This window comes from Bos grunniens, chromosome 13 (genome assembly GCF_055505025.1).
Source record: "Bos grunniens cultivar Pamir isolate PY7600 chromosome 13, Bosgru_T2T1.0, whole genome shotgun sequence".
NCBI classification, from domain to species: Eukaryota; Metazoa; Chordata; class Mammalia; order Artiodactyla; family Bovidae; genus Bos; species Bos grunniens.
In genome coordinates this window covers 40,841,577-40,858,101 of record NC_141177.1, presented here as the reverse complement: position 1 = coordinate 40,858,101, position 16,525 = coordinate 40,841,577, and the positions used below count along the sequence as shown (strand labels likewise).

The 16,525-nt window shown below is 50.5% G+C and overlaps 1 protein-coding gene and 1 long non-coding RNA gene across 2 annotated transcripts; one reads left to right on the top strand and one right to left on the bottom strand.

Annotated features, from left to right (window-relative positions):
* The first annotated feature begins 1,474 nt into the window (after window positions 1-1,474).
* On the top strand, window positions 1,475-3,192 carry LOC147360830 (uncharacterized). The gene is made up of 3 exons (XR_015138744.1): window positions 1,475-1,654; window positions 2,725-2,893; window positions 3,000-3,192. It is a non-coding gene; the product is annotated as an uncharacterized LOC147360830 (long non-coding RNA).
* On the bottom strand, window positions 2,577-11,394 carry VSX1 (visual system homeobox 1). The gene is made up of 5 exons (XM_086331170.1): window positions 10,698-11,394; window positions 8,285-8,363; window positions 7,586-7,709; window positions 4,977-5,157; window positions 2,577-3,667 (listed from the first exon to the last, which is right to left on the bottom strand). Exons 1-5 carry the CDS (start codon window positions 11,119-11,121, stop codon window positions 3,378-3,380), a joined length of 1,098 nt encoding a protein of 365 aa, XP_086187296.1. The 5' UTR covers window positions 11,122-11,394; the 3' UTR covers window positions 2,577-3,377.
* Window positions 11,395-16,525: the final 5,131 nt, after the last annotated feature.

Genomic DNA, 16,525 nt, shown 5'->3' with positions numbered 1-16,525 from the left:
ACTCAAACTCATGTCCATTGAGTCAGTGATGCCATCCAACCATCTCATCCTCTGTCCCCTTCTTCCCCCACCTTCAATAATTCCCCGCATCAGGGTCTTTTCCAGTGAGGCAGTTCTTCACATCAGGTGGCCAAAGCATTGGAGCTTCAGCTTCAGCATCAGTCCTTCCAGTGAATATTCAGGACTGATTTCCTTTAGGATGGACTGGTTGGATCTCCTTGCAGTGAATTTCTGCTGCTGCTGCTAAATCACTGCAGTCGTGTCCGACTCTGTTCGACCCCATAGACAGCAGCCACCAGGCTCCTCTGTCCCTGGGATTCTCCAGGCAAGAATACTGGAGTAGGTTGCCATTTCCTGCTCCAATGCATGAAAGTGAAAAGTGAAAGTGAAAAATGAAGTGAAGTCGCTCAGTCGTGTCCGACTCTTCGCGACCCCATGGACTGCAGCCTACCAGGCCCCTCCGTCCATGGGATTTTCCAGGCAAGAGTACTAGAGTGAGTTGCCATGTCCTTCTCCAGCAGTGAATTTCTGGCCTAAGCCAAAGAAGGAATTCTGTCCCCTTGACTCACGATTGGTTTAGACCTAAGAGTGACAGTAATTCTGACCAATGGGAAGTGAGGAGGCCTGCGGAGTGCCCGGTGGCTGTCTGGAGGGGGGCAAGCCAGGAGGAAAGGCGAAGGAGTCAGGACAGACCGTGCCTGCGTCCTCCAGCTGCTGGAAGGCCCAGCCCAGGTTCAAGTTCACCAGGCAAGGCACGTTTCTCCGTGTTGGGCACGTCCCTCTCCTGCGTCCGCAGACACTGAGTGGAGTTAAGCCGTTGCCCCTGGGGCTCTTAAACAGCTGTTTGCACGGTGCTCTGACCTGTATCCCAATTATTTATTTATTGGGTCCCATGTTGTTACCTAATGATGATGACAAGTATTTTCCTTGAGCCTTGAAGACTAAGAGGAGTGCCAGTAACAGTGGCAACAATAGTCAATATTTATTTTTCTCTTTCTCTGCCATGCTGGAAATGGAGGTACGCACTTTATTCACATCTTTCCGTTCTCTTCGGGAACGAGGGTGTTCTATTATGATTCCCATTCCATGACTGAAAAAAACTGCGACACCGGTGTTCTTACATACTTTTTAAATGGCCTCTATTACTGTCTCTAGGACCTTTCTCTTTTGCTTCTACCTGCCTTCTCCTCCTTTAGGTAATTTTGCCTAGAAATTTGTCTACTATCTGTATCGTTTTTATGCCAGTTAAGTTTCTTTATTGCATTTTTATTCTGCTTTACCTATTTTTTTCTACTTGTATCCTTTGGGGGATTCATTTAGGAGTTTTTCCACTCAGTAACATTTCATGAACATGTTTCCACAGAAATATGCCTTGTTATTATTTTTAGTGGCTGCATAATATTTTATGAGTGGGATATATATAAATTGCACAGGTTACTAGCTCTCTCCCTCAAACTCAATTCTGGATAACTAGGAGGAGATGGAGGCAAGAATCCGAGAGCTGGCTGGAGGCAGGAGACGGAATGGATTAAGTGTGGCCGTGTCACTTGGGGCCTGCTCTGTGAGTCCAGTGGGAGGCAGAGAAATCAACTTCCAGATTCTCCTCACAACAGCCCTCCCACCATCAGGCCCAGGCTTCGAGCGAGATCTCCAGGTGCCAGAATGAATGAGAGAAAGTGGTGCTTGTGGTTTGCTGCTGCGACCATAAGGATAGGTGACATTTAATTTCCACAGTAGTCTGGGAGAAGCTCAGCATGAGAAAAGAGGCCACAGGGAAGAGGCTCTGTTTTCTCATCTGCAGAGACTAAAGAGCCATGTCCAGCCTGAGGGGTGCTGCACCCATTCCTGGGGGGAAGTCATCTGTAGAAGGTCCCCACCCTCCTTCCTCTCTGCCTCTTCGGGGGGCTGGGGGGCACGTTTTCCCCTTCAGCTTCCCCATCAGTGAGCTGCAAGCTCTCTCTGGACTCTGAACTCAGAAAGGACTGGAGGGAAGGGGATAGTTAAGGAATTTGAGATTGACATGTGGTGAAGGTAGTTTAGTCATTAAGTTGTGTCCAACTCTTGCGACCCCCTCTCTCCACCGGATTTCCCAGGCAAGAATACTGGAGTGGGGTGCCAGTTCCTTCTCCAAGGGATCTTCCCCACCCAGGGATCAAACCTGTGTCTCTGCATTGCAGGTGGTCTCCTGCATTGCAGGTGGATTGAGATCAACATGTACACACTGCTATATTTAAAAATGGATAACCAACAAGGTCCTACTCTATGGCACAGGAAACTCTGCTCAATGTTACATGGCAGCCTGGATGGGAGGGGACTTTGGGGGAGAATGGATACATGTATAATATATGGTTGAGTTGCTCTGCTGTGTACCTGGAACTAGTACAACATTTTTTTTTTTTAAAAAAGGAGTTAGATACAGCCACTGCCTTATAGGAGTTTACAGAGCAACACTGGGTAAGAGCTGCAGCCAAGCATGAAGGCTTCAGGCATAAAGTTTGGGGCAGGAAATGGGGATGCCCTTGGTCAGGGTGGCAGTAGATGAACATGTGGACAGAGTGGGTGCATGAGAACCGAGCAAACCATAAAACATTTATTTTTAAATAATAAATAAAGGAAGGAAATAGAGGCAAGGAAACATTCACGAAATCAAGTCTCTAAAGTGCTCTCAAACATAAATTTTAAAAAACTGAGAAGCCTGATCTGACCTTAAAACACTGTTTATAGATATTCAACAGCTGTTCAGAAATGGTTCCCTGCTGTATCAGAAGGGAAGGGAGAGAGAGCTTCCTTGGAGGAACTGTTCCAAGACGCACAGACCCAATCAAATGACACTCAGAGGGACACAGAAGCATTGTCTAACAAGAAAATGGAAATGTCTAAAGCCAAGTTCAAGGTAAGAATATCATATTTCAATCATATGGGGGCTGCACAAGGTCTTCACTGTTTATGAAGATATATGATTCTCTGTAGATTAAATACTTCTGTATTTTTTGATTCAGTGTAAGGACAGCATACTTAGCCTATGAATCCACACAGTCTACTAAACCAAACTTCAGAATGTCTGGCAGTGAGAATGCGTTTGGGGCTTGAAATCCTCCCTCCTCAAGTTCTACCTACAGAAGAGAATGCAAGTATTAGATCTAATTAATTGATTCACGTGCCTTCAAGGAATGATTTCCATTCTAGAATGCAGTGGAATGTTCCAAGAGTCACCATTTGTCTTCTTAAAGCAAGTGACATTGCATTTTATCCTGACACAGGAAGAAGAAAATCCAGCTGAGAGCATTTGTCTTGGACAACGTTTGTCTTCTGAAAAATGCTGGTGAGGAATGTGCACATTTCCAGCCTTTGCGTGTTGCAGGTAGAGGCCTAGGGTCTCATAAGGCCCCCTCCTTCCCAGGTTGGAGCCCCTCTAGCCCCTCAGAGTCTGGACGTCCTTGGGCCCCGACCCCCTGCTGTGCTCTATCAGTCTCCTGGCGTGTGGAGCTGGAGAGATCAATGACCACGTCTTCCACACTGCTCACAGGACTGCCTTCCTCCAAGCCCCTCTGGGGTCCCGCCTGATGGGGGCTAGAACCTTCCTTGAGGTGGTCAGAGCCCCAGAGTCTTGCCAGCTTTTCTTCACTTTCTGCTTTCCTTATTGTCCCTGCAGATTTTTTATGCATCCCTGGCAAAAAAAAAAAGAAGAAGAAAATAAATAAAAACAGATATCTTTAAATATGTGCTTAGTCACTCAGTCATGTCTGACTCTTCGTGACCCCATAGACTGTAGCCTACCAGGCTCCTCTGTCTATGGGGTTCTCCAGGCAAGAATACTGGAGTGGGTTGCCATTTCCTTCTCCAATCTTTAAATATAGCAATTAAGTAAAATTTCTTCCTTGTCATTGCTCTCTAAATCCCATTAGAATTTCCATTGCTGGTGCCTGTCTGGGGCCTACCAGAGAGTCTTGTAGGTAACTCTCAACATTAGGGTTTGTACACTGGGCACAGCCAGGGCAAATGCCTTATTTGGATGACGTGGTGGTTTTTAAATTTTTATTTTAAAGTTTGTTGGCAAGATTTTAAAATCAAAAGATTTACATCAAAAGCCAGATGTCCAGCTTCTCTCAAAAAGTCAGGTGTCTGGCAGCCCGAGGCCCACTTTCCTGTAAGGCCGCAGACCTGCAGACTCAGTAAGCTCACCCCACCTGCCCATGTAAGCTAGGAGGGGTGGGTCGGGTGACCTGCCCAGCGCTCCCTCTCAGGCTCTCCAGTCCTTGAGGGCAAAGATAACTTGATATCTTCAGTCCCAGCATAGTTTCAGGTGGGTAGGAGTTCAAAAAAGTTTCGCTGAACAAAAACCCTCCTCCTCCCCAGCCTAAAATTGGCCCCCTGCGAGCATCCCCCTAATCCTAACTTTCTGCCTTGTGTTTTCCTCCACCTAATTTGCCTGGATGCTGTCTATAACTCCTTTCTCCAAGCCCATGGTTCTCCGGTAATAGCCAACAGACCAGTAAGGATGCCAGCTTCTCAGAAATTCCAGCCTCAAAGCTTGAACTCCAACAGAGCAGACAGTTCTAGCACAAAACTAGGGGACAGAACAGCTATGTTGCAGGTTGTTATCAGCTGAACCGGGACAGAGAACCAGACCTCTGGAGTCCAGGGTGCGTGTGGTTAACGGCCTGTAGGTTCACTGCCTGCACCATCTTGCTTCCTATTGCCATGAGCTCTGAACTGTGTGGTTGACAGTACTCAACACTGGAAATACATATTTCACGTAATGAATGTGTATCATTCCACTCAGAGAACCAGGGCCTGACTGGACCTCCACACACTGCCTACACAGTTCCAATGAAAAGGCAACCGATTAGAGTCCAAGCCTTGTAATTATTTAAAAATCGGAGTAAATTTACACTGCTTGGCTTGGCAGTGGCCCTCCAATCATAGAGACCCCGGACGTTGCCTGTGCGGCGCGGCCACAAGGCCCTCTTCCTTACCCAGGAGCCAGGGTGCGCAGGAGCCCAGCAGGCCGCCCTCCCCAGAGCCCAGGACGGAGTCAGGCAGCGGGATGCAGTGGCGCACCATCGCCCCGTAGAGCCCATATTCGGCCATCACGCTGCTGCCGCCCCAGCGCTTCTCTCGCTTCCGCCACTTGGCCCGCCGGTTTTGAAACCAGACCTAGATTGAGGTGGGAGGGGAAGCAGAGAGGCTTATAGGAGGAGACCCCCTCCCCAGCACAGAGGGGTGCAAGGTCCAGCTACCCTCTCTGGGAGCACCTGGCCTGTCTCACAGCTCACAGGACTGGTAGTACTAGGTGATCCGGATCAATTTCTACCAAAGTTTCCATGGAGTGAAGGATGACAAGGCAAAATCAGAGTATCCCACACTGTGCAAAGAAGCCAGTTTTTACTCTGATGGGAATGTTCACCAAGCAATGGTCCCTTCTAACCTCAGTTGTTGGACTGTTTTATCTTAACAAAAGATTAGTGTCAAATATTGTTTAAAAAGAGTGAGTGACTCTGACATAAATCACAGCAAGATCTTCTATGACCCACCTCCCAGAGTAATGGAAATAAAAACAAAAATAAACAATAGGGACCTAATTAAATGTAAAAGATTTTGCACAATGAAGGATACTATAAGCAAGGTAAAAAGGCAGCCTTCAGAATGGGAGAAGATAATAGCAAATGAAACAACTGACAAAAAACTAATCTCCAAAATATACAAGCAGCTCATGCAGCTCAAAACTAGAAAAACAAACAACCCAATCAAAAAGTGGGCCAAAGAACTAAATAGCATTTCTCCAAAGAAGACATACAGAGGGCTAATAGACACAGGAAAACAACATCACTCATTATCAGAGAAATGCAAATCAAAACCACAATGAGATACCATTTCACACCAGTCAGAATGGCTGCAGTCCAAAAATCTACAAGCAATAAATGCTGGAGAGGGTGTGGAGAAAAGGGAAGCCTCTTACACTGTTGGTGGGAATGCAAACTAGTACAGCCACTATGGAGAACAGTGTGGGGATTCCTTAAAAAACTGGAAATAGAACTGCCATATGACCCAGAAATCCCACTGCTGGGCATACACACTGAGGAATCCAGAATTGAAAGAGACACATGTACCCAATGTTCATCGCAGCACTGTTTATAATAACCAGGACATGGAAGCAACCTAGATGTCCATCAGCAGATGAATGGATAAGAAAGCTGTGGTACATATACACAATGGAGTATTACTCAGCCATTAAAAAGAATACATTTGAATCAGTTCTAATGAGGTGGATGAAACTGGAGCCTATTATACACAGTGAAGTAAGCCAGAAAGAAAAACACCAATACAGTATACTAACACATATATATGGAATTTAGAAAGATGGTAATGACAACCCTGTATGTGAGACAGCAAAAGAGACACAGATGTATAGAACAGTCTTTTGGACTCTGTGGGAGAGGGAGGGGGGATGATTTGGGACAATGGCATTGAAACATGTATAATATCATATAAGAAATGAATCGCCAGTCCAGGTTCGATGCAGGATACAGGAAGCTTGGGGATGGTGCACTAGGATGACCCAGAGGGATGGTATGGGGAGAGAGGTGGGAGGGGGGTTCAGGATAGGGAACACATGTACACCCGTGGCGGATGCATGTTGATGTATGGCAAAACCAATACAATATTGTAAAGTAAAAAATAAATAAATAAAAGAAAATAGGGGGAAAAAAAAACACCAATACAGTATATTAACATGTATATATGGAATTTAGAAAGATGGTAATGACAATCCTATATGCAAGGCAGCAAAAGAGACATAGCTGTAAAGAACAGACTACTGGACTATAGGGAGAAGGCGAGGGTGGGATGATATGAGAGAATAACACTGAAACATGTACATTATCATATGTAAAATAAATGACCAATGTAAGTTTGATGCATGAAGCAGGGCATCCAAAGCCAGTGCTCTGGGACAACCCAGAGGGATGGGGTGGGGAGGGAGGGGGAGGGGGCTTCAGAATGGGGAACACATGTACACCCATGGTTGACTCATGTCGATGTATAGCAAAAATCACCACAGTATTATAAAGTAATTATCCACCAATTAAAATAAATATATTTTTTAATTAAAATAAAACTTGAGTGAGTGGCATGTCTTCTGACTTGGAGAGGATGTGCTGTCAGACATAGGATGGCTTAACGTGAAGACAAAGACCAGTCTTCTGTGTGCATGTGAGTGTGTATTTCAGGGCCAAGTGTGTATATGGCATGGGGCTGGTGTGCAGAAAGTCCTCATCAGCTACTTACACTGGTTTCTTTGAGGCTTGCCGTGGATGGATAGTCATTTTTTTCATTGATATCTTTACATAATTTCTACATGTGGCACAAACTGTATAATTTTTAAGAATGATTTAATAAAAGGTAAAAAGGCTGGGCAGCTACAGGGGTCATCCTCTCTAAATGAACACAAAGGAAGACTCTGGCATCTAAGTGACCCTCAGTTTGTGGATGGGGGGGCTGTTTAGAGGTGGCTGTGGGCTGACTCGCTGCGTGTGAGAACAGCGTGGTCTCTGGGTATCTTTGGGAGGAGACGGGGCCCCTGCACCTGTATTCGGTCTTCGGGGAGTTCAGTCTTCATGGCCAGCATTTCCCGGGCATACACATCAGGGTAGTGGGCCTCACTGAAGGCCTTCTCCAGCTCTTCCAGTTGGTGGGCAGTGAAAACGGTCCTGCAGGGAGGCACATGGGCACATGACCACAGGAGGCAGCCAGGCTTCCCAGCCTCAGAGGACCCCGTGCCTGCTCCCCACCTCTGCCCACCTCATGAGAGCTGGGCGCCCCATCTCCAAATGAGTAGCCTCTGGGAAGTTCATAGTTTGGTTCAAGCAAAACAGAGCTCTTTAGGACCTTTTTTCTCTCCTCAATAAATTCTAGCAACTCATTTTAAGAAGACCTATTTTAAGGGCCCACAAAATTGTGTCTTCAAAATGCTCCAGGGTCTAATAGTGCTGTGCTCAAAGTGCTCTGGCAGTCTTGTGGTTAAGACTCTGCTTCCAATGCAGGGGGTTCCATTCCTGGTTGAGGAACCAAGATCCCACACGGTGTGGCAAAAAACTTTTTAAAATAATCATCATCATTAGTAAAATGCTACAAAGACTGACCTGCAGCCCCCAGGAATGGCAGAATTACATTCCCAGATGGCTACTGTGTCCTTTCCCATGCCATCCCAAGGCAGGACCAGACCTTCTCAGGCACAGGGTCTCAAGGAAGGTGGGGTAGGGAATGCCATGTGGGATCTTAGTACCTGTGCCTCCTCTTCTTCCTTTTGCTGGGGGCTGGGGACGCCTTCCGGTCACTCCTGTCTTCAGAAGGGCTGTCTTCATCTGTTAGCACAGGGAGAGGAAGAGGACTTTAGAGGTGAGCACATATTTCATTTTGCCCTCTGGATTTTAATTTGAGGATTGAAGCTATGAACTTGTCAGGGATGTGAATATTTAACAAGACAAGATCATAGTTTTCACATCTGATGATGTATTCCAAGTGCTGCACTTAGCCGACTGCCCATGCATATCAACATTATTCTTCATAAATTAAAAAAGTCCATGACAGCTGCTATTATTATCCTCTTTTTACAGAGGAGGAAACCAAGGTACAGAGAGATTAACTTGTCCAAGATCACAAAGGTTGTCAACAGTGAAGTTGGAATTCAAACCCCAGATGTGTGTGAAGCTTAAGCTACTTGAACACTAATTGCATTTCCTGTTCCTTTCAGCTTCCAAATTCATACCCTTCCTTCTGCTTCCATCTCACATTCCTCATCTTAGCCATTACGCCAACACTTCTCAAGGGGAAGACTGAGGTTTGTGACATCAAAACCCTCCTCAGAGCTGGCCCCCTGCCCTGCTATACCAATTTCAAATCTCTGAAAGTGGGACCTGGGAAACTCATTCTTGGCAAGGGTGCCCAGATGATTCACAGATGCGCATCAAAAATTTTAAGAACCCACTCCACTATGCTTTATCTTTTGAAATCCATTATATCAAAAGATTTAGGCTGAAAGAAAGTTTAGAAGACCAAACTACGGTCAGGTTTGTTGTTAAAAAGCATATATGTTTCAAAATACTAAATGTAAATTAATAAAAGCAAAAGTAGTAAAATAATATCAGTTTTACTCCTACATCAATGAGTTCACCAGAAAATTGGATTATGATATTATACTATCTGTGCGCTCCAATCTGATGTAATTAAATACATAAGGTTATGGAGCCAGTCTAAATTGAGACCAGCTGTGAGCGTGAAATATCCAATGGACTGAAGACAATAGACCCCCCCCAGAGTAAAATATTAATAACTCTTATATCGGTAACACATAAAATGACAATATTTTGTAGGTATTGGATTAAATGAGACATAGTATTTAAATCTGTTTCACCTATTTATTTTCCTTTTTATTGTGGCTCTAAGAAACTTTCATTACACTCGCAGTCACATTACGTTTCCTCAAGACAGTAGTGGTCTTGGTCTTGAGAAATACTCTCATTGGCTAGGATGTGGTTGTATTTTGCCTTAGCTTTATGGGTCCTCACAGGGAAAAAAAATCCACAGTATGAAATCGGTGCCTGCATTTTTAGTGAGACAACTAATAGAGGGGGCGGTTATTTGCTAGATATTGGTGGTAATGAACCCCCTGCCAATGCTGGAGACACAAGAGATGCAGGTTCCATCCCTGGGTTGGGAAGATCCCCTGGAGGAGGGCATGGCAACTCACTCCAGTATTCCTGCCTGGAGAATCCCATGGACAGAGGAGCCTGGCGGGCTACCATCCATCAGGTCTCAAAGAGCCGGACAGGACCAAAGCAACTTGGCACCTAGTAGACACTCATGAAATAAAGTCCTCTCAGAGTGGGTGTCTGCTGACCGCGCCTGCTTCCTTGAATCAGCAGTGGAGACCAGCGCAGTTTCTGCATTCAGCCTCCTGGATGCTCAGCTCTGCGGTTTACTATCACATAGCTGTTCTCCCTCGAACTCTGCTGAAATTCTCCGTTCTCTTCCCCCATGCCCCAAACCTCTCGACTTCTCCGTCCTGTCTTTGTCGATTTCCACTGCTCCCCACTTTCCCCCACAGTCCGTACCGACTTCTCTGAGGATCTGGGCACAGCTGCTGTAAGATGGGCGAGCTCGCTTCTTCGGTGCAGGGAGTAAGGGAGAAGCGGGGTGCCCAAACTCGCTCTTCAGCACCCGGAGGAGGACAGATCCAGGCCTCCGCCCCGCGCTTGTCAAGGGCCTGTCAATCCGTCAATCAATTCGTCTAATCCCTCCTGGAGCCGGCGGGTACCGGGTTCCGTGCCGCTGATGAACGAGGCAGGCCCACCCAGGTTTCCCGACCCCTGCGGCACCCAGAGGCCGAACCCCGCGTGGCGGCAAGTGTCCCCCGCAGGCTGGGTCGCCGAGACCCCAGGGCGGGTCCGGATCGGGTGGTGGTGTCCGCGGGGTGGCGGCGACCAAGCCCAGAGGAGAGGCCAGGGCGGGGGGCGGGGAGGGGGGGGGTGGCAGAGGGTGCGGGTGCGAGAATGCGCCTCCCGGCGCGGCTGCGCTCTGGGGTCCCCACTTCTGTAGATCTGGGGGACTGGGGTGGGGCCCGACAGGGCGGCCAGAATGTCACTCTGCCCACCCGAGCTGAGGGAAGAGACAGTAGGGGCGCGGACTGGCCTCCTTACCGGACGTCGACACGCTCTCGCTACGTTTCTGGCGGGCGGCCGAGGGCGGTGGGCCGCCGGGGAAGCGCGGGGCGAGGGGCTCAGGCCCCTCGGGCGGCAGGAAGGGCACGTCGGCGAGGAGCAGGCAGGGTGCCCGGGCAGCCGCAGGGGGCTGCGCGCCGAAACCGCAGAGGAGGCCGAGGCCCAACGGAAGGGCTCCGCGTGCCGGGCAGGAGCCTCCGAGTCCTGGGCCCGCGCGGGGCGCGGCTTCCGGGCCTTCGCACCCAGATCCCGGCCCGGGGCCCTCAGGTGCGGGCAGCTCGGCCTCCAGGCCCAGCAGGTCGGTGATGGCGAAGCCCCGGGGTCGCGAGCCGGTGGACGGGCCTCCGGGCACCAGCGCCCTGCTTCTGGCACGCCCGTCGGAAAGCGCGTCTCTGCCGGTCATGGCTTCTCTGGCAGCGAGGCTGGGCCCTCTGGTCCGTCACTTTCGCGGAGGGGGCGCAGCTCTGAGAGCGCTTTATACAATTGGGCGCCCGGAGGGCTCCAATCAGCGCGGCGCGGACGCGTCATGCCCGGGACCCCGCGACATGGGGACGCCACCTGCCCCCCTCCCTTCGGTCGCCGCCCTCCCAGCTGCGGTCCCCTCCATCAGCACCCTCTCTCCTCTCCAGTCATCCCCGCTACCAACCCCACGCCGGTTCTCGGCGGGAGTCGTCCCCTCCCTAAACCTCTAAACGCCGAAAGTTCCAGATTCCTTCGGAGTCTTGTCTCCCCTTCCGGGTGGATTCCCCGGTGGAGGCCCAGCGCGGAGCCGCCCTCCCCGCATCCAGTCGCCCATTAAGACCAAGACTCCGTTCCCAGCCACACTCTCCCCACTACCACCAATATGAACCCCGCCAGCCCTCCAAAGCCACCGCCTGAGCCAAGGCCTTCCCTGAAAATCCCCAAGGGGAAAGGAGTGGAAAACATTTATTTAATCCGTGCCTACTCCACCTCTAGCCAAACCCACCCCAGCGGTCTAGCGGCCGGACTATCCGGGGTCGCAAAATTCACGGGAGCTGGAGAAGTAGAGACAGGCCTGAGCGGACTGGCCCGGCCCAGGGCAAGGAAGCCACGTTTAGCAAATTGCATTACAGGAGGTCCAGTGAAATCGAAATTTCAGATGAACAGTGAATTTTTAAATTATAAGTATATACCAGTATATTATCTGGCGAGCCCTAAATGGGGAAGGTAAGTTGGAAAATAGGGCGTGTCTACTGGGACCCACCCTACACAGAAGCTAGCAAATTATTGTCAGATTTTATAATTTTTCGAAGAAAGCCTGATTTTCACGTGAAGCGCCCTTATTTGTAAAAGTTGTCTAGAAACGCAGCACGTGGGTAAACCTCTCCTGGTTCCCACTCGGAAAATCCCAGCCCACCTAACCCGAATCGCTCGGAGTCCATCCTTCTCAAACCCGGGATCTGGGAAGCCGAACCTCTCTGTGCAGCCCTTGAGAGGGCGAGCGGCGGGTGCGGCAGCTCTCCCAACGCAGCGTGGGCGCCCGGTGGGTCTCTGCGCGCACCCCCCAGCGTAGCCCGAGCCGAGCCCGAGCTCGAGCCGAGCCGAGCCGGAGCCGGGAAGGATCCCGAGCTGGAGCTGAACCCGGCAAATTCTGCGTCCCCGGGTGGGTCTTCTGCAAACCCCAGGATTAAGCGAGGGGCTTCCGATAAAGATAATTACAAAAGGCTGCGCATTAACTTTTCATTATTAAAAGAAGACCCAAATCTCCCCCTCGCAAGCTGTTCCTGAGATTAGCAAAACCATAACTTTCCTTTAGGATAATTGTCTTTTGAGTCGCTCGGGGCTGGGGGTGTCTTTAGGGACCAGCGTCGTTTTGGGCTCTGCCAGGAATTTCTCCCCAAATTTATCTCTGGGTTTAGGGGAAAGTGTTGGGGGTACAAGATCCAACCACGATGCTCTGGCTCTCGGCCGGGCAGAGCAGGAGTTCGTAAATCAGCATTTGGGGCCGCAGTTAAGGAAGACTGCTAAAGATGCACACAACTGCAGACATCCCGGGCAGGAAGGCGGGACAACCGGCCTTGAGGTCGCCGGTCCTGGGGCCTTCGCAGGGGCTGGTCTCAGAGACGGACGTGTGTGCACCCTGTCTGCAGCTTGGAGGGCCGACGGCGCCCGCTGGCCTGGGCCGGGGTCTCGAAGTTTCTGTCCCCCAGTCCCTACCAGAGCAGGCCTCGAATAGATGGCCAGGGACCCCCGGGGTACCAAAAGCCCGGCCGAAAGGAGCCCAATTTCGACCGCCACTGAGTGCCAACAGCACACTAGTTTCCAACCCCTTAGGAAGGATATTACAAAACCCATTTTGCAGATGAGAGAAATTGAGGTGTATTAACCCGCTCACACCGGACACGCAGAGAGAAATCGAGAAAGCAAAGCGAAGCAAAGGAAAGACTCGGGGTGGGAGTTATAAGGAGATCTTGGAATTCCTGGACGGAAGAGTCACTGCCGCCGGCTCTGGCCCCACCTACAAGAAAGGGCTCGCGGGAGGGACCAGGATGCAGGGAGAGCTGAGCCCTGGGCGCTTCCCTTTCCGCCGCACGGTGGCTGCGGGGGCGCTGCGGGGGCGGGCAATCCCGCCACGCTAATCTGCGCCCCTATTCCACCCGCAGACATTGCGTGGGATCGTGGGTCTGCTAGGGCCGCAGCCCCTGGGGATCGCGTCTAGCGCTCCGCCCAAAGTTGGCGCAGTGAGGGAAGCGCGCCCAGAGTTTCAGGAGACGTGGAGGGAGCGAGCTGGCCCTGAGCCCACCCACATTGCACTGTCCCCCGGCGTCCTGGCGGGTGCCTTGAATCCAGATAATGTTCGGCGGCGACAGCATTGGGAAACGGTGGAAGGGAAGCGCCTCCCAGCCCCCTCCCAACATAGACGAATCTGCGGAGAGAGCCAGAGCCCGCTCCATCGTCCTCGCCTGGGTCACCCCCCCACCAAGTCGGTTTTTGAAACCCTAAATCCGTTAAGGGGTCCGGGTCTGCCTTCATCAACCAGGATTATCTAGGATTTAACTAATCAGTAAAGGTTTCTCCGCTCATTATTTTCCAGGGAAGGTTTCCAGACGCTGTCTGTGGCCAACCACCAACGTGCGCTCTACTTCCCTCTCTCCGCCTGCCTGGAGGCGTCCGGGCTCTTGCCCACACCAGGCCGAGAGGCTGGCCCGGATGTATGTGGCTCAGGGAAACCAGTCTCAGGCTTTGGGGAGCCGCCCCCTCACCAGGCTGCAAGTATAAAGCCCAGCTGCGCTAGGAGGAGGGATTCCCACGGCGGGAATAAAGAGCATCTCTGTATCTACACCAAGATGTCCTAGGGCTCTGCTCCTCTGAATTTTCCTCCTACCCCTGTCTCCTCCTTCTTCTTTGCGGGTTTTTTTTGGTCGCCTTTAATGGCTGTTGTAGTCGACGCTGTTTGGCCCTCTTCACATCTGTGCCCTGACCATTCTGCCTGCAGCCTGCAGTTCCTCTAGTGCCCAGGCCCCACATCTTTGCCTGCGGGCTTTCTCTGGTCTCTACAGTCTGCTGGCCAAAAATACCAAGGGGTGACATGCCCTGAGAAGTCCAGGACCAAAGACAGCAGGAGTTGGAGTATAAACACCACCCCAGGTGTTCGGTGGGATAACTCAGGCCTCCCAGAAGCCCCCAGCTGAGTCTGCACCAGTTATCACTAATTGTGCATGGTCAGTCGCTTCAGTTGTGTCCGACTCTTTGCGACCACATGGACTGTAGCCCGCTTGGCTTTGTCCCTGGAATTCTCCAGGCAAGACTGCTGGAATGGGTCGTCATGTCCTCCTCCAGGGGATCTTTCCCATCCAAACATGGAACTGGAGTCTGCCTGCATTTCCTGCATTCCAGGCAGATTCTTTACCCATTGAGCTACCTGGGACCCCCTTATCACTAATTATCACATCCCAAATTGCTTTCTTCCTAAGTGCTGTGGTTGCCCCTTTCCAGAGCTCTTGAGCCTCCCCTACCCCACACCACTCAGTCCCCCGCCCCACACCCCACTCCAGTGCAGGCTCTTGCCCCTAGTCAGGAGAACCATCCTCTGCTGACAAAATCCTCTAATCCGAGCCACACCACCCACAGGCACACCCACGTACACAGCGGTTGATCGGCTGAAATGACAGTGGTACAAGGCTGCCCCCTTGCTCTCAGAGGAACGATTCTGCAGAGCTATCTCTGCTTCAAACCCTTCTCCACTCACAGGTCAGGCCAAGGCTTAACTGGACCCAAGTGTTCATCCATGTCTACCCTTTCCCTCCTCTCTGGCCCCCTCACTACTGCCTTCCGCCTCCCTCCATAAAGCTCATGCATCCAGGCCAGGTTTGTAGCTCTGCTTCTAGACACCGGCTCCATCTCACTGTCACACTCCCCTACGGGTGTTGCCTGAAGTCTCCTCCCAGATAAACGCTTGTCTGGGTTTTGTACAGCAGCAGCGGTGAGTGCCCAGTGGCTACTCTGGGCTCCCTGGCGCCCCCTCACTGTTTCCTGCATAATTTGGCCTGGCCTGCCATGGCCCTACTCTTTCTCTCCAACCTTACATTATTCTGGAAAAAAAGAAAACAGTGATGCCATCCTGTAAACGTCTCTGGAGCATGAGTTGGCTGGATGTGGTTTGCATCCAAGAGCCCTGTCTTGGGCACTTGGCTTCCATCTCTGGCATCTCCCCCACCTTCTCTGTGCCCTGCCATGCCCCACAAATCCATCTTTATTCCACAGCTATCGTGACCCCTGCCATGGAAGCCCTGTCCAAAGGGTTCCTCTGGCTGAGTCCTTCCCAGATTCCCTTCCTCCGGCTAGAAAAATCTCTTCTGGGCCAGGTGCTGTGCTAAGTGCTTGACACATGTCAATTAATGTAATACTTGTGATAACTCTAATGAGCAAGGCTATTACTATCCCCATTTTGTGGTTGAGGAAACTAGGGCAGAGCTGTAATGAGGCTGGCAGGGAGTAGAGAGGTCCAGACCCAAACCTGACTGTCACACTGGAAGCAGCTAAGTCACGATGGCGGACACGACAATGTCCGGAGTTCCCTACATTTGTCTGAGCTTTAGCATTGGACTTGTCTTTAATGTCCTGTGAAGCCCTCAATCTTGCATTGCTCCAGGTGCTGTCAGTGCCTGGTGCCATGGGCTCGAGGCAGGTTTTTTTTTTTTTCTCATCTGTTAATTCACTTATAATGTGCCTTATTACTTAACATAGATCCCAACTTTGTGTATCATCAAATATGCATTTAGGACATCATTTTCAAAGGCTTTTGACACACTTTCAATCCATACTTCATGGCTGCCTTTGGTTTATTTTCGAAGAGAGGTGTGAAGTAAACATCTTCTTTCTCCTGGTTTCTGAAACTCCCTCACCTGCCAATCATTATGTGAATCCATGTGACCTCAGAGAGGGCTGGGGTTGTGTGGACTGAAGGACTAGGGGGAACCCTGGGAAGAGTTCTGAGAGCAAAGCATCACACAGCCCCAAGGCCACCATGAGATTTCGTCAACCACTAACCTCCCACCACCCCTTCCTGGAGGGCCCAGGTCTAGGCAATGGAGGGCCATGCCCCTTCCCAGGGGACTCGCTCCTCCAGGGATCAAGCTGACAGAGTCAGGCAGTTTTCTGCAGGAGGCTCTGGTGCCCATGCTCCAGCTCTTCTCTTTAGGTCCTAAGATTAACAGGGAAATCCCAGGTAGGGAACCAGGTAACTCTTTGGCCCCCTAGAAGTGTATTTTCCTTCTCTCTGCCCTTACTCCTCCCATGTCTGTCCTCTTTCCTCTTCATCCCCGCCTCCTTAGCTCCTCCCTCAC